The following is a 22,341-nucleotide window of genomic DNA, read 5'->3' as shown; positions in this document are numbered from 1 at the left end:
TTCGTGGAGTTACTTTAACTCCAAAAAGTAGTTTAAAGAACTCTTTTTCAGGGGTAAAAGTGACCCCAGATATTGAGGAGTTAAAATAACCCCAAAAAAGGAGTTATCCTGCACTTAAAATTTTTACTCCACTTTCAGAGTTAAATTAACTCCAAAAAGAGTAAAAACAACCCATGTAAGGAGTACAAGTAACCCCGTTTCGGAGTAATTTTAACTCCAGACTGGGAGTAAAAAGAACTCTTTTTCAGGAGCAAAAATGACCCCAAATTCGGAGTTCAATTAGGAGTTAAAATAACCCCAAAAAAGGGGTTATCCTGTACCTAAAATTTTTACTCCAGTTTTGGAGTTATAATAACTCCCTAAAAATTACGGTGTACAAAAATATTAATTCATAAAAATGATGCAAAGATAGTCGACACTTATTGAAAGTACAGGCAGAGATCAACAGCTATGTTATTTTTATGACCACGTAATGGGGCACTTGACATCTGTTCTGGAGTGCCTAAATCCGGCCTCCTCTTTTATATCAAGCAACTGCGGCCAGTAATGTCTTCAATAGTAAAACCTCTTTTATGTTTGTGGAAATTGTTAACTAACTGTCGCCTAACTGGTCAAGAATTGATACACAGTTCACAGGTGAGTCTTTCCCCAGAAATAAAATCTTCAAACTTCTGTTGAATATAAATAGATTTTAGTACCTTTTGCAGATTGGGCATTAAAAGTGGAGGGTGGGGGGGGGGGGGGGGATGTCCTTTAAGATAAACAGAATAATTATTTAGTTTATTTTAATATTAGCAGTAATTTAACGAATATCTTATGTCTCCCGTTGCCAAAGAGAGAAATAATTATTTTTTCATCTCCATCCAATTACGAAAAAAATATTCTCCTTCGTTAGTTTTCACAAACATGAGTTTCACAGATGGTCAAATTCACTTCGCACAAGCAGCACAAGTGCTTCGCGCACGGGTTGCGGTTGGTAAACAACATTCTCGACCCCAGTGCTTACGGGTTTGGGAATGCGCGCATCTACATGCCCAGAAGAGCTCTGGGTCGAGATTGGGTAAACAAGTGATGTCACGGACATGCGAACTACGTAATTCAGCTCTGTCGGAATATTCCACTTTATAGTTACAGGTGAAACGCTGCTGGAGTTGACACCCTTCATGCTTTGTTATGTAAATCTTGTTGTTCTTAGACCCAGGCCTTAATCCGTATACAGCTATTTCGAGAAAGGTTGTCGGAAAAACTGTGCACGCGACAATCTGGAAAGGTAATATGGGAAATGATCAATACACTGTTCCTGACGACTGTAGCTGTCGAAACTACTTTTGTTGCTTTCCTTTAGCGCTCGCAAACACATTTCCATGGCCTTTCGTGCCAATTCTTTCAAATTTCTTTGAAAACAAGAGAACTCAAAACCACCCACAATGCCTTTCAGGATTGTCGCTTGCACTTTTCCCGACAACCTTTCTCGAAATAGCTGTATGTCATTCATTCAATCACTCCCCAATCAATTATTCACACTATTAAGGGAATTAAATCGGTTATAAAACTGGATGACCATTCTTTCACCCGGCTACCAAGTGTAGACTGAAATTGGTCAGAGCCTAACGAATTGTCAAACATGCTATATTTACATATTGTTTTTTTCACTGGGTTGTTTTACCAAATACAAAAGAGCACTTCTTGGGTTTCTTCGGAAGAAGATCAACTATGTCAAGTGAACGTGATTCGAGAATGTTTAGATTATTCACTAGGACTTTTGGAAGCTATCGAAAGTGGAAATGAACGTCTGTTGATGAAGGAGTGTGACTCGCTGCAGGTAAGTCAGCTGTTTGAAAATCCTTGCCTGCTATTACATGAACTATAGTTTCAATTTCAGATTTTCTAAAAGAGAAAAATGAGAAGTACTGAACTCTGTGGTGATCGTGAGATTAAACCATAAACGTCAATGAGCATTAGCGCTTGTGCTTGAGAAATAAGAGAGCAACTCGAGGCATCAAACAAAATCTTTGATATTTTTTTATCTCTGGATTAGATCCCCATCAAAGAAAGGATTTTTGTTTATTGACTCACGCTGTTCTGTTATTCCCTTTACTGGGATTAACGCACAGTGAAGTTTATTGAATATTTCTAGATTCTGAATCTTCTCTCATGAGTTAATTCACACAACATTTGTACTTATCCTTATAAAGGAATCTATACGACGACAAAAAGAGGAAAGCTAGGCTGTAAAACTCGGCCCTGCAGCTAGCCAGGGAGCGAAACTTTTCAAACAACAATTCTATATAATACTGGTTTTGCCATACGGAAGATTAGCATGTTTTTAGTGTCCCTATTATGCCTGCTTGGAACTTCTTTTCTTTTCTTTTTTCTTTTCGGAAAAATGACCAATGTACCTTTTTCTACGAAAGGTCTGTTTGAATTATGATAATACATAAATATTTTATCTAAAATATTCCAGATTCAAGAAAAGAGCTGGTGTAAAGCAGCAGCTAAAACTCTCTCTAATTTAGCTTCGGCTTTCTACTTTACTTTAATTGAATCATGAATTTTCTCAGTCCGCATGCGTGGGCCTCATTGAAAAAGTCAAAGTATATAGTTGTTAAATCAAACACAGAGAAAGATAAAAAGACAACGGAATAGTGTTTAAAAAATGCCATGAAAAATGTAGTGTTAAAAAAAGGAAACCAGATATCCAAATTGAAGCATCTGGAAATAAGCCCAATTTACCATGCAAATGAGGATCATCAGTAATTGCTAAGTAGTAACATCTTTTACAATAAGAGCAGAATATCAAATTGCCTGAAAGTTGTTGTTAATGACAGTAAAAAGTGTTCTACTGAAATTCCTACTGGCAGGCTGATATTTAAACTTTTCTTTTTTGTTTAAACACGTAAATCTTTATACCGAAGTAGACACTCCAGAACACTTTTCATTTTAAAATCATTATTATTCACGTGCATATGTACACGCAAAATTTAGGAAGTGCAAAGGGCAAAATTAACAAGTCATTTCCAATTTCCAAAAACTGTCAATTTCAAAACGAGGCTAAGTACACAAACTTTTTTGCGAAAGACAAAGGAAAAAGAAAGGAGAAAGAGAAAGAGCGTGGAGGAAGAAAGGAGGAGAAGAGAAAAAAGTAATGGTTGCACTCTTAGTTTTCATAATGGCTACTTTGGACGAAAAACAAACTGTTGGACGCAAAAGGTCCATTTGGCGGTGACGTTTTCAAAAATCCGGCTAGATATATATACACATGAAAAGTAGTAGGCCCTTTGCAGCAAGTCATTCATTTGGTACAAAACCGCCATGGTGGAGAGAAGGAGGTGTACTGAGGGAAGAGAAAAAATAGTACTAAACAACTATCCCCCGAAGGGGAGGTGAATAGTTGTGGATATATAGCAAGACGCGAAGGGTCGAGTTCTATCACTGACCCTGAGGGGGATAGTTGTTTTCGTATTTACCAAATCAGTTGGATAAAAATGAAAATAGTAACCATTTGTAAATTAAAAACGTCATTTAGAAGGAACTTTGTTTACAATTTTCAGGTGCAATTTTACGATTTTGTCGCAAATTCAGCATGTACGACTGCTTCATTTATCGCCCAAATTTCGTCTTTCGAAAATGTCTTGAAACGAGACGCCATCTTGGCTTCGCTCGCAAAGCAGTGAATACCCTTGAGTAACCAAAGATATTCCGAGTTACGGGAGCCAATATAAATCAAAACGCGCGAAAATTGCTATTCCCTGATTTAGTAAATACTAAATCAAATTATTTACAATGGTAATGTCCTTTGTTTGTCTTCTCCCAGTGCGTCCCTTGTTCTGTTGTACAGATCAGTTGTAAATTCCAGCTGAAAGGTCAAACGTCGAACTACCATGATTCGAATTCAATCGAATATATGATACATAAGGAAGGTGGCATCTCTCACGCAGCTGGTTTTGTTTCGTCACACAACGATCCATCCTAAGAAACTATTGGAGGAGTGTTGCGTTACGAGATAAAAACGGCTGCGTGAGATATCCCTCACCATCCTTATTTTCTTTTGTGGCAAATTATATTAAATTGGTGTGAATTTCAGTCTTAGGCTTAGTTAATGATGAATAATTTGAAATGATGGAAAGATCGAGAGAATAAAATCCGTGCTTTAAAATTTTTATCTTTGCAGGCCACAATCAATTGCTTTTCCGTTCCTCGTTGTCTTGGAAACCTCTCGCATTCGTATCGCTACTTTGCTTTGACGGCGGCAGCCACTCTCAAAAAATCATTAAATGCCTGTCCCAATCTTGACTTCGAAATCTTGGAAAGGTTCTTCAAAAAAGGTATATTATCATGCTCTGTTCCACGGTTTGTATAGCCTGCGAGGAAGCTCTCTGTTCTCTGGGGGGGGGGGGGGGGGGTGTTTCCGCTATTGCCAGTCATTCATCTTTATTGGATGACTTTTAAAGGGAACCTAGCATCTACGTAGTTTTAAGAAATACCGGTTTATACCGCAACAGCAGGGGAGGGTCTAAGACATTTGCCTTATTCTAAACGAGTTAAAGACCGGATACGATATGCGACCACAAAGCTTATTGGGGTCGTTTGGAGGGACAACACAAAGGTCAACAAACATGGTGCACTACAATTGCTGTGTTCCAATTTACAATAAAATAACGTTTTAGAACTGCAACTATTCTCAACTATTACAGAATTCTTTAAATACCGTGATGCACCAGGTTTGTCTTCTTCAGTTAGAATAAACTTGAGAAGGTCTTTAACAGGTGGCTTGTCCGCCATGTTTTAGCCGGTTCTCAAAAACGATCCCTAGAGCCTATGCGGTCATAAGTCGTACAAGTTCCCCGCTCGTTTGAACACGGTAAAATGTAAAAGCTGCTCGTAAGGTCTTTTGTGATTCGTTCTTTTAAACAATGGTAATTCATTCCTTACCATTGCTTTCCATTGTTTTCCTGATTGGGTAGCAAACCAATTGGCTTTCAGCTTCGGAGAGCTGCTTCCCTACTACATGACCCATAGGACATGGCCAATTGTAAGAACTCATGAACCTTTTGGGGGTAGTAGTATACAGAAATAATAGCATGATTTGTACATGATACTTGGCATAAATACCACTCGTGATATTTCGAAGTTGTCTCAAGTTTCACTCGCCTGACGGCTCGTCAAATTATGTACAACAATTTCGAAATATCACTCCTGGTATTTATGCCGAATATCGCTACAAATCATACTATTACCTACTGTATACAAACAAAATGACAGCCGGCGTTCAATATGAAATTTTCCTGAATGATTTAAAATTAAAAACGTTTGCTCAAAACAATAATATTACTCTAATGATCGCTTAGAACGAGGAATTCGAGTTAGAACGTTTGCAATCCTGACCTTGAATTTTAGCTTATATATTTGTAAACTCGACTCATATCCCATAATGCACTTTGGTTATTTGCCCCCCAAAATTTTGCATAACCTTTGTTTTCATTTCTCCTGGGTATTACAGCCGTCCCAAGAGAAACTGAAATGATGCTTATGCAAAATTGGGTGGGGGGAAATAAGGTGCATTATGGGAGATGTGCACGTGGCTTATCCTTGGGTTTCTCAGCCGATGAGAAGAGCTGGTATCTAGTTTTGCGTTCTAATTTAATTGTTTTAGAATAGCTCCAGTGGAGAGGATGGACGGATTCTTTGCCTTTTGAATTCTTTCTCATAGGTTCCAGTATGACATGCGTAGACAACGAAAGTGTTAAAGACATCTGTGATAGGAAATGCGAATGTCAGAATGGCGGCCTAGCTTCTTGCTACAGAGTACGAAAAGAGTTCACCAAAATGAGCCTTGAAGAACGAACACACTACCTAAAAGTGTTCAAGCTGTTTACGACTGACCCAAGATACATCAGCGAATATGAAAAAATAGGAAAAGTGCATACAGTGGTACCAGGCAAAGAGTTATTTTTCCCTTGGCACAGGTGGTATGTCCTGACGTTCGAGAACCTTCTTCGCCAGATCGACTGCCGGATTACAATTCCTTACTGGGATTGGACTAAAGACGCGGCGCACTGGACCCGAGGTTCTGAGATCGAGGATGTGTGGAATCCAGGTGCTCACGGTCTGGGAGGTAATGGAGTCTCCCCTTTCAATTGCGTAATGGATGGTTCGTTTAAAAAGGGTGAATACTCTTTACCACAGTCTGCTGGTGGGAATTGCTTAAAAAGACATTTCAATTATTCTTGCACCCTACAAAATGCAGAACAAGCCAAAGAGATTGTCAAGCAGCCAAGTTATACTACTCTTAGGGACACAATTTATCGCCGTTTCCACCAGACTTATCATCAGTGTGTTGGTGCCACACTGGCCTTTTTTAAGACGGCCCCATACAGTCCGGAATTTTGGCTTCTCCACAGTTTCCTCGATAAACTTTGGGTGGACTGGAAGAAAAATAACATGGATAGTAAGTCAGATTTAACAGATATTAAGTATCTGATGTATGAGACTGGACACTATGCTTGGGAATATCTTGATGCGGACCGCTTACCTGGTAACGTACAAGTGTCATATGAAGAATGAAAGAATGTAACGTGGTGAATTATAATTAGTCTTTTGTCTGTAGTTTTGCCAGCAAATCGATAAGAAACTTGGAGTCGTTTATTTAAACGGCGTTTAAGTTAGGCCGCCGTTTAGCAAATCTTTGGTCCTCAGTCCAGATATCTTCCTTGGTGGGTCATTTTAAGAAGACAAATGCTTTTCAAGTGTACGCCATGTGCTATCATGAAACTGTTCACGATAAATGGTATTAAGATAAAAGCGTTGGGCAAAGTGAAAATGGCTTAGAACGCGGTTTTGTTAAACACTGGCTAAACTATACGTTTAAATAGCTGGCCCCAACAAAGAAATATCTTTATTCCTTGACCTTGTAAGCTTTACTCCCGAGAAGTCTTCTTCGAAGGGGCAGTTTTTGATCGATAAGTTAAAAAAAACCTTAGTTAGCAACTCTGAAAACACGGCGCTTGATCCCAAACGGAAAGAAGAAATTTCGATGTAACGGCAGGGGTTAGCAATGCCCCATTGACAAAATACCTTATCAAAAAATAAATAAATAGAATAACAATAAATAATGATAATAAAGGAAATTTATTTCAATGAGTCGCGAGAATTCATTCGAGAGCAGCACGCAAAAGGAGACGCGACTGCCACTCACTCGCGCGTTCTCTCGCAGCTTAGATGAAGAGCTTGCTAGCAGGCTAGGAAATATCCCGTGGGTAAAATTCCTTATATCAACCAACAGTTTGAGACTGTCACATTTCCTCCTAAGGTAGTAAGTACGTACGTACATACATGCGAGTTGATCCAGTATTATAAGCCCGACTCCCCATCTTCAAAAATTGTTTCGTATTCAGCGTGACTGCTTTACACCTTCCCCTTGATGTAATTTATCGCAGTACGCAGAGGGGCGGTGCCTCAATCCACCCTACTCAATATATACAACTCACTAGTTCAATCTCACTTTGATTACTGCAGCCTAGTCTGGGGTAATTGTGGCAAAACATTGTCTAACAAGCTACAAAAACTACAAAACCGTGCTGCAAGAGTAATACTTCATCAAAAACAATGCCCGTAGATGTCGATTCCTTGTTTCACAAATTCAACTGGAAATATTTGAAATCTCAACGTCAAATTCAGAACACCTTAATGGTTTCCAAGTCTTTAAACGTTCTGGTTCCCGAATATCTCACGCCTAAATTTATAAAGCGAAATGAATCAAACTATATTCTCCGTGGAACTCGGTAAAGAAACTTGTTGTCCCCTTTCCAAAAACTAACTACATGAAAAATAGTTTTAGTTACAGCGGCGCAACCCTTTAGAGCAGCTTACCCTGTAACATTTAAGAGAGTCTAGTTCATTAAATCAATCTAAACGCCTTTTCTATCATAATTTTTAAAAACACAGCATTCATGGAAATCAGCTTTTTTAGTGGCATACCTTAAAATTCCGAAAATAAGCCCCGGAGCTCATATTTTTCAAAGGCCCTTTTTGAGGAAAATTTGCGTTTCAAAATCGATTGGGCTTGTTAATAATTGGAAGGAAATTTACCGTTAAGTTTTTTGCTTTGTTTTACTTTTGTATTTGAGGGTAGAAGCTTATATTCGGAGGGGCGATTTAACTGAGGGTTTTTGCGTTACGAGGTTTGTGGGGGGGGGGGCTTATATTTGGAGGGGCTTATTTTCGGAATTATACGATATTGTTGTAAGTTAACCCTCGGACGTACACACAAATTCATACCTCCACCGTGGTACAAGAGGGGGGAAGGTGTGGATGGAACCACCCCCCGCCCCCCGCTCCCCGCCCCCTTACCTGCGGGTAGACGTCTCTTATTTCAACGAAGGAAATGGGAGACGTCTGCACGCAGGCAACCCAGTATTTCAAAACGATTTTACATTTAGTGGAAAGCCTTTGATCTCGTCTACAAGATGAAGTATATTTTATGGGTGGTGGAGCTGATGGGGTTCTGTGACGTCACTAACAATGGTGGCCATCTTGGCCGCCATCTTGGATTTTACCAAGAATTAGAAATCAGGTTAAAAACGCGAGAAATGGTGATTTTTTGTGCTTGACATAAAAAATAACACATAAATAAACACTTTGCATGATTTTAGCCACACGAATTACTTTTATTGTTGAAAAAAGTTGTAAAAACATGTACTTTTACTCAAAAATGGCTTGACCACCTCCTACTTATGACGTCATATCTCGTAACCATAGAAACTGGCCATCACTGAACTTGACTCAAAATGCACGCGAGGGATGAACGAACAGCTACTGAAAACATCAGGTGCTGATGTTTTATCCTCTAGGGGAAAACTCAGAAAAACCTTAGCGGGAAGGGCATCCATCCCCCCTCCCCCCCTCCCCCCCCCCTCCCCCCGCTTGTATGTCCAAGGGTTAATATAATGAAGTTAGGATTAGGATTTTAGGTTTTAGGATGTTAGTCATTATATTGGAATTTATTGTACCTGATGAATTTTTTACCGTATATAAATTAGCAATTAATGAATTCGGCTTTCGTAGGATATGAAGAATTATACAGATCGAGGAGGGTGTTATCGGCCGAGGTGGATAACACCCTCCGAGATCTGTATAATTCTTCATATCCTAAGAAAGCCGAATCATTAATCGCTTTTTTATTTATTCAAAATAATTCCTCGTTTGAAAACAAGCTAAAACATGCTTACCTTCGTCGATGTTAATTTAACCTCGACAGTGGATGTTTAGAAGATAAAATGCCTTTCAGGTCTGCAAATATACTCCAAATAGCAGATGTTGTCCGTCGAGTTGTCTTTCTTGCTATCTTTTTAGACAGTAGTTCGTTGTGGAACGAGTAAAATGCTTCGCAGACTATTCCGCCAAGTTTGTTTTCACAACCAAAACAACGGGCGCTTTCCATTTAGTCAAAATTTCCGGAATTTCCGGTTCGGCGGTAAATGGAACACATTTCGTCGGTTCGTCCCACTGGAAAATTCCCAGAAAAAGTGGAAAATCTAAAAAGGTGGGCCCGTTTTCCCGGTTGGAATTTCCGAACGGAATCGCGTGTTCCATTTACGTTTCTAGTAGTTTGTACCAGTTCTAGGTCCACGGTCGGGCACAGCGACGTACCGGGATTTACGACCAAATGGAACAACTTTTTACCAGTCGGAAATTCCACTTTTGCTCCCACCGAAATTTCCGGGTTTTTTTCGTAAATGGAAAGCTTAACCTCGTTCCCAGGTCTTCTCGGTTAACGGTGCATAAACCGTCAATTGTGTTGCGCTTTTGACTTCATTGGTTGATTAATCGCAAAGTCCTTCCAAATTTGGCCAACAGTGGCTGGTTATGGTGAATTATGCGTGTGCTTTTAGCCAATAAGAAACAGTGAAATATTTTGAATGATTAATAATAATGATTAAAGATTAAAGATTTTAAAAACTCGGGTGAGAAAATAAGAATCAGAAACAAACTCTTTCTCTCCGTCACACGTGCCCCAATAACTTTTACATCATTTCATTTTTAAGGAGGACTAATTTTCTGATGATATACTTTATTAAGAGCTGTAATAGGTCCCTGACTTAGTACATATTGGTTGTGTTAACCTGCGAAAAAGATTTAGTTTCACCGAGAAATAGTAAGGCTTTCTAAAATTGCACCTGCGTTCCGATTAATGGATGACCCCTGCCGAGTTCGTTCGTACACTTCCCATTAAACCAACGAAAATTACCTGAAGAGGCGAAATAATCCAAAACTAGTCAACTTGAACCTTTGACAAGAATTTAAATTTCTTACTTGGTGATTTATTCAATGAAGAAGAACATGAAATTTCTATTCGGCAATTTTATGCGGCGATCAAACACTTTTTATGACCTAAAGCTGACCGGAGAAGTGAACGGCAATTAAAGTAAGCTGATTTTAAACGAAAAGTCATATTAGCAAACTCTGTTTGAAGTATGATGAAAACAGTTTTTAATAACCAAGAAACTTTTATTAGTAAAACACCTGTTTAAAGGCCGGATATCCCGGTATAGCAAGACGCTGTTCAGAACTAAAAACGAATTTGTCAAGAAACAAGCCATGCTGTTTGTAAAACTTTTCTCCATGCTTTTGATGTACCTAAAAAGACAGGACGTTTCGGCAGTAGAACAAGATTCTTTTTGCCAAGCGAAGGTGATTCAAGAATGCTCTGATCAGTCTCAAGGGCTTCTGAAAGCTATCGAAAGTGGAAATAAACGCGTGTTGAGAGAGGAGTGTGACTCGCTGCAGGTAGGTCAATATCTTGCCCTCTATTCTAGCCATAATCTTAACAATTCTACTGGAAATATAGCAAGTGCTAATTCAAGCAGTAAGAAAATGAAACTGGAAAAGACTAGCATAATTTGCAGAGTACGTGTACTATACTTCACTTGCTAGTTTCTGACTGAGACTGTCGGTAGCTAGAATGGAACAATTTGTTATGCCGGCATCACAGAACAGTCCTGCGAAAGGCTTTTCTTTTCAAGAGAATATGTTATTGTATGCTTTGTTAATGGGCTTTTAAGCGTACTTGGTTGCCGTTCAGTTTTATCCTTTAGTTAATTTTTAATTTCTTCTGCCGTATCTTGTTTCCATGCGTTTACCAGTTACAAAGAAAAAGGAGGTATCTTTAAAATGTATTTGTCTAGTTCTACTATATTTTGTCAAGTTTGGACAAAAGCGACGATATAATATCGCGAGTTTTTTTCGCCGAATTACGCCCAAGCCCAAAATACGACTGTTGAAGCCCTGATTTTTTTTCAGGCTTCTTCCTTCAAATTGCTTAAATTGGAAAATTTACTGCGATGATCATTCTTCACTTTCATCTACAGCCGCAGTTCAAAAATGAATTATTTCATATATATACTTCACAATATCATTTTAACCACATATATATCTTTAAAAAATTAAGCGAAAAGTTAAATAACAATTGGTTTTGAATACTTATGAACATCAGATGATCTAGCCAAAATGTCACTATCTTGTGATCTTGTTTAACTTTCTGATACAATTGATTCGTTGTGATTCCTCCTCGCTATCTCTTCTGGTTTTAAAACCATCCGCCACTTGCACATCTTCCAAAATGCACATTGTTTTTCCCCAAAATTTTTGCATAAGCATTGTTGTCAATTTCTCTTGGGGCGGCTTTAATACCAAGGGGAAATGAAAAACAAAGGTTACGCAAAATTTTGGGGGAGAGGAGGGAACAAGGTGAATTATGGGAGATGTGAAAATGGAGAATACTGGTTTTTGACAACATCGGAATAGGAAAAAATAAACCGAGTGAAAGACTTACATTGTTTTATTTTTAAAAGGTTACCATTGATTGCCTTTCCTTTCCTCGTTGCCCGGGAAACATCTTGCAAGCTTTTCGTTCCATGGTTTTAACTGCAGCAACCACCCTTAAGAAAACTTCAGACGCCTGTCACAAACTGGACGTCAGTATCCTGAAACGTTACGTCAAAGGTTGGTTTAATTATCATTGTATATCTGTTATGTATCATGCATTATGTTAAAAAGTCAATTCCTGGATTTCCTGCCTATAAGGAAATTGTGTGTCCTTATGCATAGGTCATATACATTATTAAAACTAATTTAACAAAAAATATGGTAATTTCTCACGATGTGAAAACGCGCCTGGTTTACTATCATTTATTTTTTTGTTTATGTAGCTAAAATAGATGTCTATAAGTTTCTCACTGTGAAAATTTGGCAAGTGTCGCTGGAAACTGATATATGTATTCGAAACACGGGGGTCGCCAGAATAGTAAATTTATTGATTTCTTTATTTTCAGTTCCCACGATCGCATGTGAAAACAACGAAAAAGTTGAAGATGTATGTGGTAGGAGTTGCAAATGTCAGGATGGCAACTATATATCTTGCTACAGAGTAAGGAAAGAGTTCACTAAAATGAGCGTTGAAGAACGAATACGCTTCATAAAAGCCTTCAAACTGGCTTCTTCTGATGCACGATACACAGGCGAATATGACAAAATAACGAACATTCACTTAAGAATTCCAAGCAAGTTACTCCATCACATGCCTCAGATATTCCTACCATGGCACAGATGGTATCTGCTTGAATTCGAGAACTTTCTTCGCCAAATCGACTGCCGGATTACGATTCCTTACTGGAATTGGAGCAAAGATGAGGAACACTGGACCCGAGGCTCTAAGATGGAGGATACATGGAACCCAGGTCCTCACGGTCTGGGAGGCAATGGAGTCTTCCCTGATAACTGCGTAATTGAAGGCCCATTTCAGAAGGGTGAATTCTCTTTACCGCAGGCTGCGGGTGGTGGTTGCTTGAAAAGAAATTTTAATAATTCTTGTAACCCACCAAACGCAGACTGTGCCCAAAACCTTGTCATACAGGAAAATTTTACTGTTTTTGAGAAAACAATTCGTGAGATTTTCCACTCAAAATTTCACGATTGCGTGGGTGAAAGCATGTATTGTTCTTTGACGGCCGCGTACACTCCGGAATTCTGGCTTCACCATGGGTTTATTGACAAACTTTGGGCGGAGTGGCAAAAGAAGAAAGGTAACAAATTTGAGTATTATCCTAAAATCAGCTTTATAATGCCGGGGTCTGATAGGTTTCCGTGGGAATATCTTGATGTTGACCAGTTACCTGGCGATGTACGGGTGTTGTATGAAGATTAAAAACGTGATTGTCTGACAATTCTTTTGTCAGGCTTTGTGTTTTAGTTTGTTTTTTCTTGACTTCTCAAAGTACTATCAGATTTTACATACCGATCATAACTATGATGGCAATCATAACAACAACAACAATAATAATGATAATGATAATGATAATAATAATAATAATAATAGTAGTAATAATAATAATAATAATAATAATAGTAATAATAATAATAATAATAAACCAACATATAGATTGCAGCAAAGTAACTGTCTGCAACACAGAGATGAGAGACACCTAATTATCGACTTCAATACCAATACTAATAAAAAAAGCCCAGAAAAGAAACTAGTCTAGTATGTAGTATTGATTTTATTTTACGGTACGAACTGATCACCCCTAAAAGAGCTTTTCCAACATGATAAACTGTTTGTGTATGACGCCTGTACCTTAAGGTACGGTAAAACGGGCAACAAAAAGCATGCAAATTGTCTTGCCACATTGCTGTAAGACAATTGCGCGTTTTACCCGCAACAACCGTCTTGCAGCAAATCAAGTTGCAAAACAAGTTGCACGTTTTACCAAAACTTTAGGCTACAGTGTACAAGCAAGCTAAACAGAGGTAAATGGTAGTGCGTGAAAGGACTGCTGAACCTTCTGTAGCTCACTCGCACAAGGGCTTTAACTCCCACAAGTTCCACATAAAGAGCCTGCTAACAGGCTAGGGCACGAAAGGAGCTGTCAATCTCATGCTTATCCAGTAAAAACCCGTCAGTAAGAACCTGCAGTTCCCCAAATAGTCTTGACAGGTTCTTACAACATAAATGGAAAAAAAAACACAAATTTAGGCTATTTAGGTTCTTAGATAGAGTCTCATTTTCTGGAAGAAAAAAATTCCTGGAGGCTACGAGTAGTTAGTGGTGTTCTGCTCATTCCTTTTATAAAATCTGCAGACCATTACATTGCAGTTGGAGTGATAAGAGACCTATGACTCCATAGAGAATCCTAAATGTTGAATTACCGTATTTGGCCAGGTGTACAGAATTTTTTCATAGATTTTAGAAAAGAAGAACCTGTTTCAAATTTTAGGCTAAATGGGTTCTTGTAAAAGGGGACCTAACGGGCAAATTTTAGCCTAGAGTGTAACAGGTTCTTAAAAACCAGGTTCACACTCGCAGGTTTTAACTGTATTGTGTGGCCAAAAGAAAGTCAAAGAGACATGTAAGACAAAAGATATCGTGCAGTTGGCCCAAAATCTTTATTTTGACATGGCCAGTGTCGAGAAAAAGCAATTTTATATACAACTTCATTTGATGTCAGCCTGCCAGTGAGTTATTCCTTATTTTGACAGGAGACCAACTGGCTCAAAGCTAGACCAAATTTTCTGTCAATTCCATTCAGGACCTCCACACTATGACAATATTTACATCCGTTGTGACATCATAATTTTAACGGGTGTCATGCGTGTGTAAGTGAAGATCTGCACCTCTTCAGATGTCCATCTCAAATTGTGGTTCTTCCTGTTCTGCTGGTGAAAGAAAATTACAAAATAAACAATAATAAACAAGTTGTGGACAAATATTATGGACACAAGGTAGATGTACATGTACATGTTCCAGAATAATTTTATCAGTGAAATTAAGAAGACATAGCTCTGAAGGTCACTAAATTTTACAGATGTTTATATGATGGGGTGAAAGTTTGTGCACCCCACCATACAAAGAAAAGTAAAATTGTGTGCCTTAATGAGCAACATCTTTGCCCTCTTTGGACATATCATCTTTAAACTTGGTAACTGAAATAATAAATATTTTACAGCACTTTTTCCAGTAGCATCATTTGATAGATATTTCCCTACTGGTCTTTATCAAGGCACTCAAAGTATAATGTACTCGAACAGAAATTTCATATCTTCGCACGGCCATGTAACATCGTCTATTTATAACAGCATTATTTTCATCAGGACCCTCAGTAAGGGCTGAGGACCAGGGATTTCCCCTGGCTACTACACTGCACATGCATGAGCATGACCCAGCTACTTTCATGGGAAAATAGAAGATAAAATTTAATTATAGAACCCTACCTACTACTTGTTGTATTTACTCAGCAACTAGAAATCTTAGTGACAGCCCAATTTAATGTTAAGTAGTGGTTCATAGGGATGCTGTAGCCCTCAACAGCAGTCACTGTAGTGACCAATGATTTTACCGCCTGTGCAGAAGTCATCAAGAGTCAAAGTTTGTTATGTATTGTTAATTAACTAAAACGTCGTTTAATATTCCTTCACTCGTGTACCAAGTCATTGCAAAATTATTTGTCACCTTTCATTATCCCCGTGGACAAAACCCTACAAGCCTCTTTGGCAATAGGCTTACATGTACCTACTACTACATGTACAGCATACTTATTTCTTGAGATTTTACCCAAAATATAAATCTGATTTTCTTACAATTTGCTAGGGTCAAAATACGGAAAGATGCCTTCGTGTAAAGCAAAAAACTCTTCCCTTACTACCAGGTACAGCTGTACATTCAACTTAGCTTCTTACCATGGTCATTTTTGTCACTCTCTGGTTCTGTGGTGACCACACCATTGTCCTTCAAAGGGCTCTCAGGTTTTACCTTTTCATCACAAGTAACACCTGGAATAAGAGGAAGATTCCGTGGAGGAGTACGGGACAGTGGCGAGTTACGTAAATCCAGAAGAAACTTACGCTCATATATAATGCGAGTTCCTATAAAAAGAGACAAACAAAGATGATTACTAAATAAATTGCAAACGTAAATCCAAAGGGGTTTTAGTTTTACATCAGTCAATGTACAAAAATCCATCAGTACTCATAGGTCAAGAGTTACATGCAATGGTTACAAAAGCAATTGGATACATGTGGAGGAAAAAGCACCTCAAGGGCACTATTTTCTCTCTTCCTTCCAAGAAACTTTACTGGAAATAAACCGTAGATGTTCTCCACTTTCAGTGTAATTTCAAAAAAGAATTGACCCCGGTTTCCATCATTTACATTCTTGAAGACAGACCTTCCAAAAGGGCAAAATATAAGGTTAATTATGTACCTAACTTCCAGCACGTTACATGGTACAACAAGAAAGGTTAATGTGATTTCTACACAGCATATTTTGCCTAGAATAATACTCAACAGCACATAGTGGAAAAGAGGTTAAGAATATTTTGTTTGTTGGTATGCAAGACAAAACAATTCAGGGTTGACATATAGAGATTTAAGGTCACAATAACTTGGTAAATTTGTGAAAATTATTGCACTTAATAACTGGAAGCCAGTGGTTTTGCCTAGTAACAAGTTTACCTCAAACTACTTTGCCCCTTGTGAGAACCCGAGCTCAATTCATAAAAGCTCATCGTCAATTTATAATTAGCCTCATAAAGAGTTAGCCCCATAAAAACGTTCAGAATTAACACCACAATCCATGAACCATTTCAATTCTAACATTACCATACTCTCCCTGTACTAAAGGTTGCTTCGATATCAAACGTGATCCGGCTGAAGTATTATGTACCCCTGGCTTTGCCAACCTTTTGAGCGTGTGGTGTGGTAGATTTCAGTTTTTCAAAATGGCTAAAACTGACCTAGTTTGACTTTATTATTTTTATTCCACCCTTTGATTACAAAAGCAACTTAAGCAGCTTGTAAGGAGATGCTGTTTTCACACAGCTTTTTTTTTCCACAGTCTTAGGTCATAGATTTCGAGTGCCACTGACCTACAATAAAAATAATTTCCTAACTTTGATTACAGAGATTTCCTTGAATAACCCAAGCCAATTCACAGGTACATGTACATTTTTCACTGCAGGTAAATGACTAAATGCATGATTTCAATAAAATTTGGAGTTAAACCACTGCATGGTTAACTTAGGGGGTAAACTCACTGATAAGAGTATGATCTGAACATTAAATTACCATTAAAATCTCATTACATGTAAATCTTTTTTAGAAGAGTTTCATGAACCTCACAATAAAAAAGTGTATTTAGAAGCTAAAAATACAGCTTAGTATACATAGCTTCATGCACATTTCAATACTTCAGCTTATTTTATTTTTTACTTTTGTCATATAAAGGAATACTAAATCATCCGCAAATTAAAGAAGTCTACCAAAATACGAAATCTCGGAATAACTTGAGGCACTTGAGAAAATCATCGCAAAAAATGTGCAGCTTCTGGAACCAATGTTAGAAAAAAGCTCATCACTTAATTGAATATTAAATAAAAATACATCGACCATAAACAAAACACGTGGGAATTGTTTATATCGCCATCACAAAAACAATACACCAAACGTAAACACTGGAAATTTTTACGAAAGTTATCAACCTCAAAGCAAGCCACAGCAACGATTATTCTTAGACTCCCTTTGCGAAAAACAGGAATGCATTGCAATTCCTGAAGCAAAAGCTTTATCCTATCGACATTATTTCCACAAGCTCCAAAAAGCTATGACGACACATCTTTGCTTTTGTTTGTAGGCCTATGCCTTCACAACGATATCTACATTTGTACTTTTTTCAAGTAACTGTATGCACAGTGAAATGCAACCGAACTATAAGCGACAGTTTTAACACCAAGGATTGAAATAAACAAGCAAACAGTGGTAATATTCAGCCACATTTGAGGCGAGAGTTCGCTAACTGCACGTCTGGACAAAACGAAACTTGCTGAGCAAGGCTTTGTACTTTCACAGAAAAACAATGTACAACACCACCAATATTAGTTTTCATTACAGGCAACACAAAAATATTAAGATGAACAGTCGAAACACAGGTTACGATGAAGTATGATTGCTTATTTTGCCTGTGATCGGTTAAAATTATACTCGAAACGAGAACGTGTATAATCAACACGACGTTCCCTCTCGTTTAGCCTACGCAAGCGTAAATTAACCGGTAGGCCACAACGTTCTCGAAGACTTGAAGCTTACAAAAAACTTAAGATAGCAAAGTGAATAGCTTCTTAACGCTTTTAACTACTACTTTTATCACAGTAAACACTTTAAGCCCAAAACACGTTCAACATACCGCCTGGAGTCGTAGAGAATATGGTTCCTCCCGGGGTCGTAGAATAGTCCATAGGCATTTGCCCCGGATCATTAACCACAATTCGTCTAGAAGGAATCGGTCGAGATCCAGATGGCAACACGTTAGTCTGTGCGCTGTTCATAATGTATGGTTCTGGCTGTAAGCGGTGAAAAAATCCCTTCAATCTGAGGCACGTTCCTGCAAAATCGTTTTGCCTTCCTTCCAAAACCTTCCAGCGAGTCACGGGATTTATTTGCGCATGCTCATTGCTGTCCAAAAGTTGCGTCATCTGTTTTTATCGATCACGTGCTTCCACGATCGTCACGAATTTTGCTCTCCAGCACGCAAGTAATTTTTATCGGTTTGGCTATCGATTTATTTGAGATACACAAACAGCTTAGACTTTTTTTTCTTCTTTTTCAGTTTCTCGTGCCGCATACTCTTCTCAAAAATAGGAAAAGTGAAAAAATTAATGAAAAAGAAAAAAATTAAAGAAAGAAATTTTAAGACACAGCAGACCAGGCCCGGTAGTCTCCAGTCGTCCACTAGCTACTACATGTACGAGGACGAGATTTGACTTAAAGTTTTTTCGTGTATTCTTAAAAAAAGAAACCCCTAGCCCTTTGTTTACCCAGAAGGGACCAAATACTCTTGAATGGCTATCAGTGATCTTGGTTTCTATGGTGAAAATCGATAGACTAAATTGCTGTGTCAAATCGATAGTATCGATTTTTCATGATTTTAACGATTTATAACGGTAAGTCCGACATTGTTGTTTAAAATAGTACCGCTGAGAACTAAAACACACGCACGAGTAACAACTGATCAACAAACATGAAAAAAAGAAAAGTGGAAACTATTACAGACACAAGATTCTCTCTAATACCGTGACCCTTTTGTACATAATAACAAAAACGGCTCGGTTTAATTACATTCGCAGTTCTCGCAGGCAGCAGGCCATCAATATCAACGTCCTTGTGCTTGTGGGAGCTCAATCTCTCGTCTGCCACCCTACAATAACGTTTCTTATAGTCTGTTGATAGAATAATAAAGGATCATAAAAGGAAATACAAATACAAACTGCTGATATGACGCGAAAAATTTATTAGTCATCACGATTTAATGATATAAATGCTTTCAGGAAATAAAAAATACATATATTTTCCCCAGATTTCAGCTGTATGTAAGCAAAGGGTTTTGTGCCTATGAGGACGCAACGCTCCTGAGTTCAAGGGGCGTAGCTAGAAATTTTCCAGGGTACGCACAATTTTCAAAGTCACACACTTCTACCAGACTCGTACTCAGTCGCCACTTATTTATTTAACTTGCGCAAAGGCGCTTGGGAGCGTTTTTCTTCTTTCCTCCCCTTGATGCACCGCGAACTCACTAAACTGTTAATCACAGCGCAAACATAGAGGAGTAACTGGGTACGAGTCTGTCACCCTTCCCCGTCAACCGTCCAAAGAATTGTTTTCTTGCCATGCTTGCGGGTGACTTGATTAATCACCTCTCCTGGCGTTAAGGGGCCATGTTCTTCAGTTGGCACTGACAATAAGTGGAAAAAATAGGGAAAACACAACATTTTCTTTAGGAAAAATTATCTGAAAGAACCAAAAAGTGGAATAACATAGCCAATTATACGTGTTATCTTGCTTTTCAACATTTACTTTTTTGTTACTTCTTTATCTACTTTTTAAATGTACATTTATGACGGTCATTTACTTGTGGCAGTTTTTTCAGGGACAAAGACTGACTCGTGTGTCTGGCGTACACGCTCCTAGCCCCGGTTGGTCAAACGGTTAGATAGCACTACTCAGTTCCGCCCGAATACTGATCACTATCCAACGGATTAAAGTCTTAGGGAAAAACCAGTTGCGCTCTATACAGTGGATAGAGATTCATCCACTGGATAGACTCTGGATAGAGTTATCCACCTGGGCCGGGTTGTTCACTCAAAGCTAGGTTAAGATAACCTAGGGTTAGTGCGAAATTTGAATTCATGATATGAAGCTTAAAAAGTAAATTCATTTTAATTCTTTTTGTCAGCAACAAGTTGATGATTGGATGCTCTTGAAAAAAACAGATAAAGTTATCCGAGAAAATGCTTTTGAACAAAAGAAAAAAGACTTAATAAATTTAACCCTGGGTTAAGCGCTAATCGGCCTTCGAACAACTCGGCCCTGGCTTTTGAACCAACGAGACCTGATAATTCGTACCTACCTGAGTAGTCTTTGCCGTGTTAACGTTAATCCGAGTAAAACTTCATGGGTCGTTCGAGACATGATAAAGTGGTACGGCCAGGAAACGAACCGACCTCAGTAAACTTATGAAAGCAAACTGGGACGCTTTCTTCAGCTGTTAACCCTTTTCACCTCGCTCTTCCCCTTTCCTATCAGAATTAAACGTTGATACTCAGCAGTGGCAGATCCAGGGGAGGAACCCGGGGGGCCCGCCCCTCTTTATTTTTAGACCAAACTGAGGCCCGAAGGTTTGGGAGACCACCCCCCCCACCCCCTTTATCTCAGGCTCTGGGAGACCGGACCCCCCTCCTCCCTTAACTTAAGGTCTGTATCCGGCACTTCTCAGACTACTATAAATGTAGCTAAACATGATCGGATTGAGTTGAAAATTACGTTGAAATTTAACATGAGTTGAAAGAACATAATTATAAGGCCTTGCCAAAAGGTTTTTACTTCAACGGCAGATTGGAGGTGGGTTTATTAGAAGTAATTCCCGGTTGCGGAATATTCTGTGAGGTTTTAAAATTTTAAATATCATTTCTATATTTGCCTTGACTCCCGTGGTATTACTTTTTACTTATTTGCACCCTAAAGTATTTTGTATTGTTACCTTATTTCCGCTGATGATTTTTTTTGTGTTTTGTACCTGATGTAAATATCGCCTACTTCGACAACATAAAAGCGTTCAAGCAGTAAATTTTATTAAGTTTTCATTCACATTAGAGTGGTTTTCGTTTGAGTGTCGTAAAACCAAAACCAAAGTAATTACTCTGGCCAATCACATAGGACACAGACAATACATTGAACCAATCAAAACTCGAAGTAATTACATGTGGCTGACGCAAAGCGCGGGAAAATGCATGCGAGCGCGTCACAATTGGCTTTGGTTTTACTTCTGATTGGATGAAAAGGTGGCGCGAATCTTTTAAGCCAATCGCATCGTGTAGAAAGTGCAAAACCAATTACTTTTCGACACTCAAATGAAAACCGCTCTAATGATTGAAGGAACATTTGCCATATTCCCACTGAACCATCCACCTGTACTGACCCAGCAACTCTTTGCGCGAAGAAGATAATCTTCAATTGCCTTCTGCCTGATCGACGGGTCATGAACAACACGATCACTTGCTCTCTGCCCGACTTGATTCGCTATTCCTTTTTACAAGAGTTCTCAAAAAATATCTTCTTTTTTACCTGTGTACTTGACGTCCTTGTGTTCTTGGCTGCTTCAATTGGAAATACGCTCACCTTGGTGGCACTACGAAGAAGCCAATCAATACATCCTCCTTCCAAAGCTCTCTTCTGCAGTTTGGCATTGTCAGATCTTTGTGTTGGTTTAGTCGTTGTTCCTTTACACTTTGGCCTGATGTTGGCAACCATAGTCGAAGTTCCATCTTTATATTGTGCGCTGGTATCACCCACGACTGTGATCGCTTTTGTTATGGCGTCGGTTTCCCTCATGACCACTACCGCAATTGCTGTGGACAGATATCTCGCTTTTTGCCTTAAGCTTAGATACAAAGACCTCGTACGTGTTAAACGAGTTGTTTTGGTACTCGCTTTGGAGTGGCTTATAGGAATCTTATGGGCAGGATTGTGGGTCCATAGCAGAAGTGCAAGTCACACGGTAGGAGCTCTTGCAAACTGCCTGTGTACCATGACAAATTTCGTCTGTTACTTGAAGATCTTCTTTGGCTTAAAACAGCGCCGAACATTTCCAATTCCAGTTCAAAGCCAATTTGAATCAAATCAGATAATGTACTTTAATATCCTTATCTACAAAAAGTCCGCCAAGAATATGTTTATAATTTACAGCATCATGTTATTTTGCTATGTTCCATATTCTTTGGCACTGGCGTTGCAGTTTGCGTA

The 22,341-nt window shown here is 38.6% G+C and overlaps 3 protein-coding genes across 4 annotated transcripts; 2 read left to right on the top strand and 1 right to left on the bottom strand.

The window, feature by feature from the left end:
• The first annotated feature begins 1,545 nt into the window (after positions 1-1,545).
• LOC140935568 (grixazone synthase-like) lies at positions 1,546-7,068 on the top strand. The gene is made up of 3 exons (XM_073385131.1): positions 1,546-1,822; positions 4,172-4,325; positions 5,711-7,068. Exons 1-3 carry the CDS (start codon positions 1,625-1,627, stop codon positions 6,562-6,564), a joined length of 1,206 nt encoding a protein of 401 aa, XP_073241232.1. The 5' UTR covers positions 1,546-1,624; the 3' UTR covers positions 6,565-7,068.
• A 4,785-nt stretch (positions 7,069-11,853) lies between these two features.
• On the top strand, positions 11,854-13,203 carry LOC140932604 (tyrosinase-like). The gene is made up of 2 exons (XM_073382116.1): positions 11,854-12,000; positions 12,330-13,203. Exons 1-2 carry the CDS (start codon positions 11,913-11,915, stop codon positions 13,199-13,201), a joined length of 960 nt encoding a protein of 319 aa, XP_073238217.1. The 5' UTR covers positions 11,854-11,912; the 3' UTR covers positions 13,202-13,203.
• A 1,217-nt stretch (positions 13,204-14,420) lies between these two features.
• Positions 14,421-18,482, bottom strand: LOC140933474 (eukaryotic translation initiation factor 4E-binding protein 2-like). 2 transcript variants are annotated; one of them, XM_073383034.1, is made up of 3 exons: positions 18,230-18,482; positions 15,730-15,915; positions 14,421-14,709 (listed from the first exon to the last, which is right to left on the bottom strand). In XM_073383034.1, exons 1-3 carry the CDS (start codon positions 18,369-18,371, stop codon positions 14,672-14,674), a joined length of 366 nt encoding a protein of 121 aa, XP_073239135.1. In that variant the 5' UTR covers positions 18,372-18,482; the 3' UTR covers positions 14,421-14,671. The 2 variants fall into 2 exon arrangements, with proteins under 2 accessions (XP_073239135.1, XP_073239136.1); XM_073383035.1 differs by having other exon boundaries at positions 14,421-14,706.
• Between the last annotated feature and the right edge of the window lie 3,859 nt (positions 18,483-22,341).

Source organism: Porites lutea, chromosome 4 (assembly GCF_958299795.1).
Source record: "Porites lutea chromosome 4, jaPorLute2.1, whole genome shotgun sequence".
Lineage (NCBI taxonomy): Eukaryota > Metazoa > Cnidaria > Anthozoa > Scleractinia > Poritidae > Porites > Porites lutea.
Note: the sequence above shows the minus strand (reverse complement) of the source record. Positions and strands in the feature narration are given on the sequence as shown.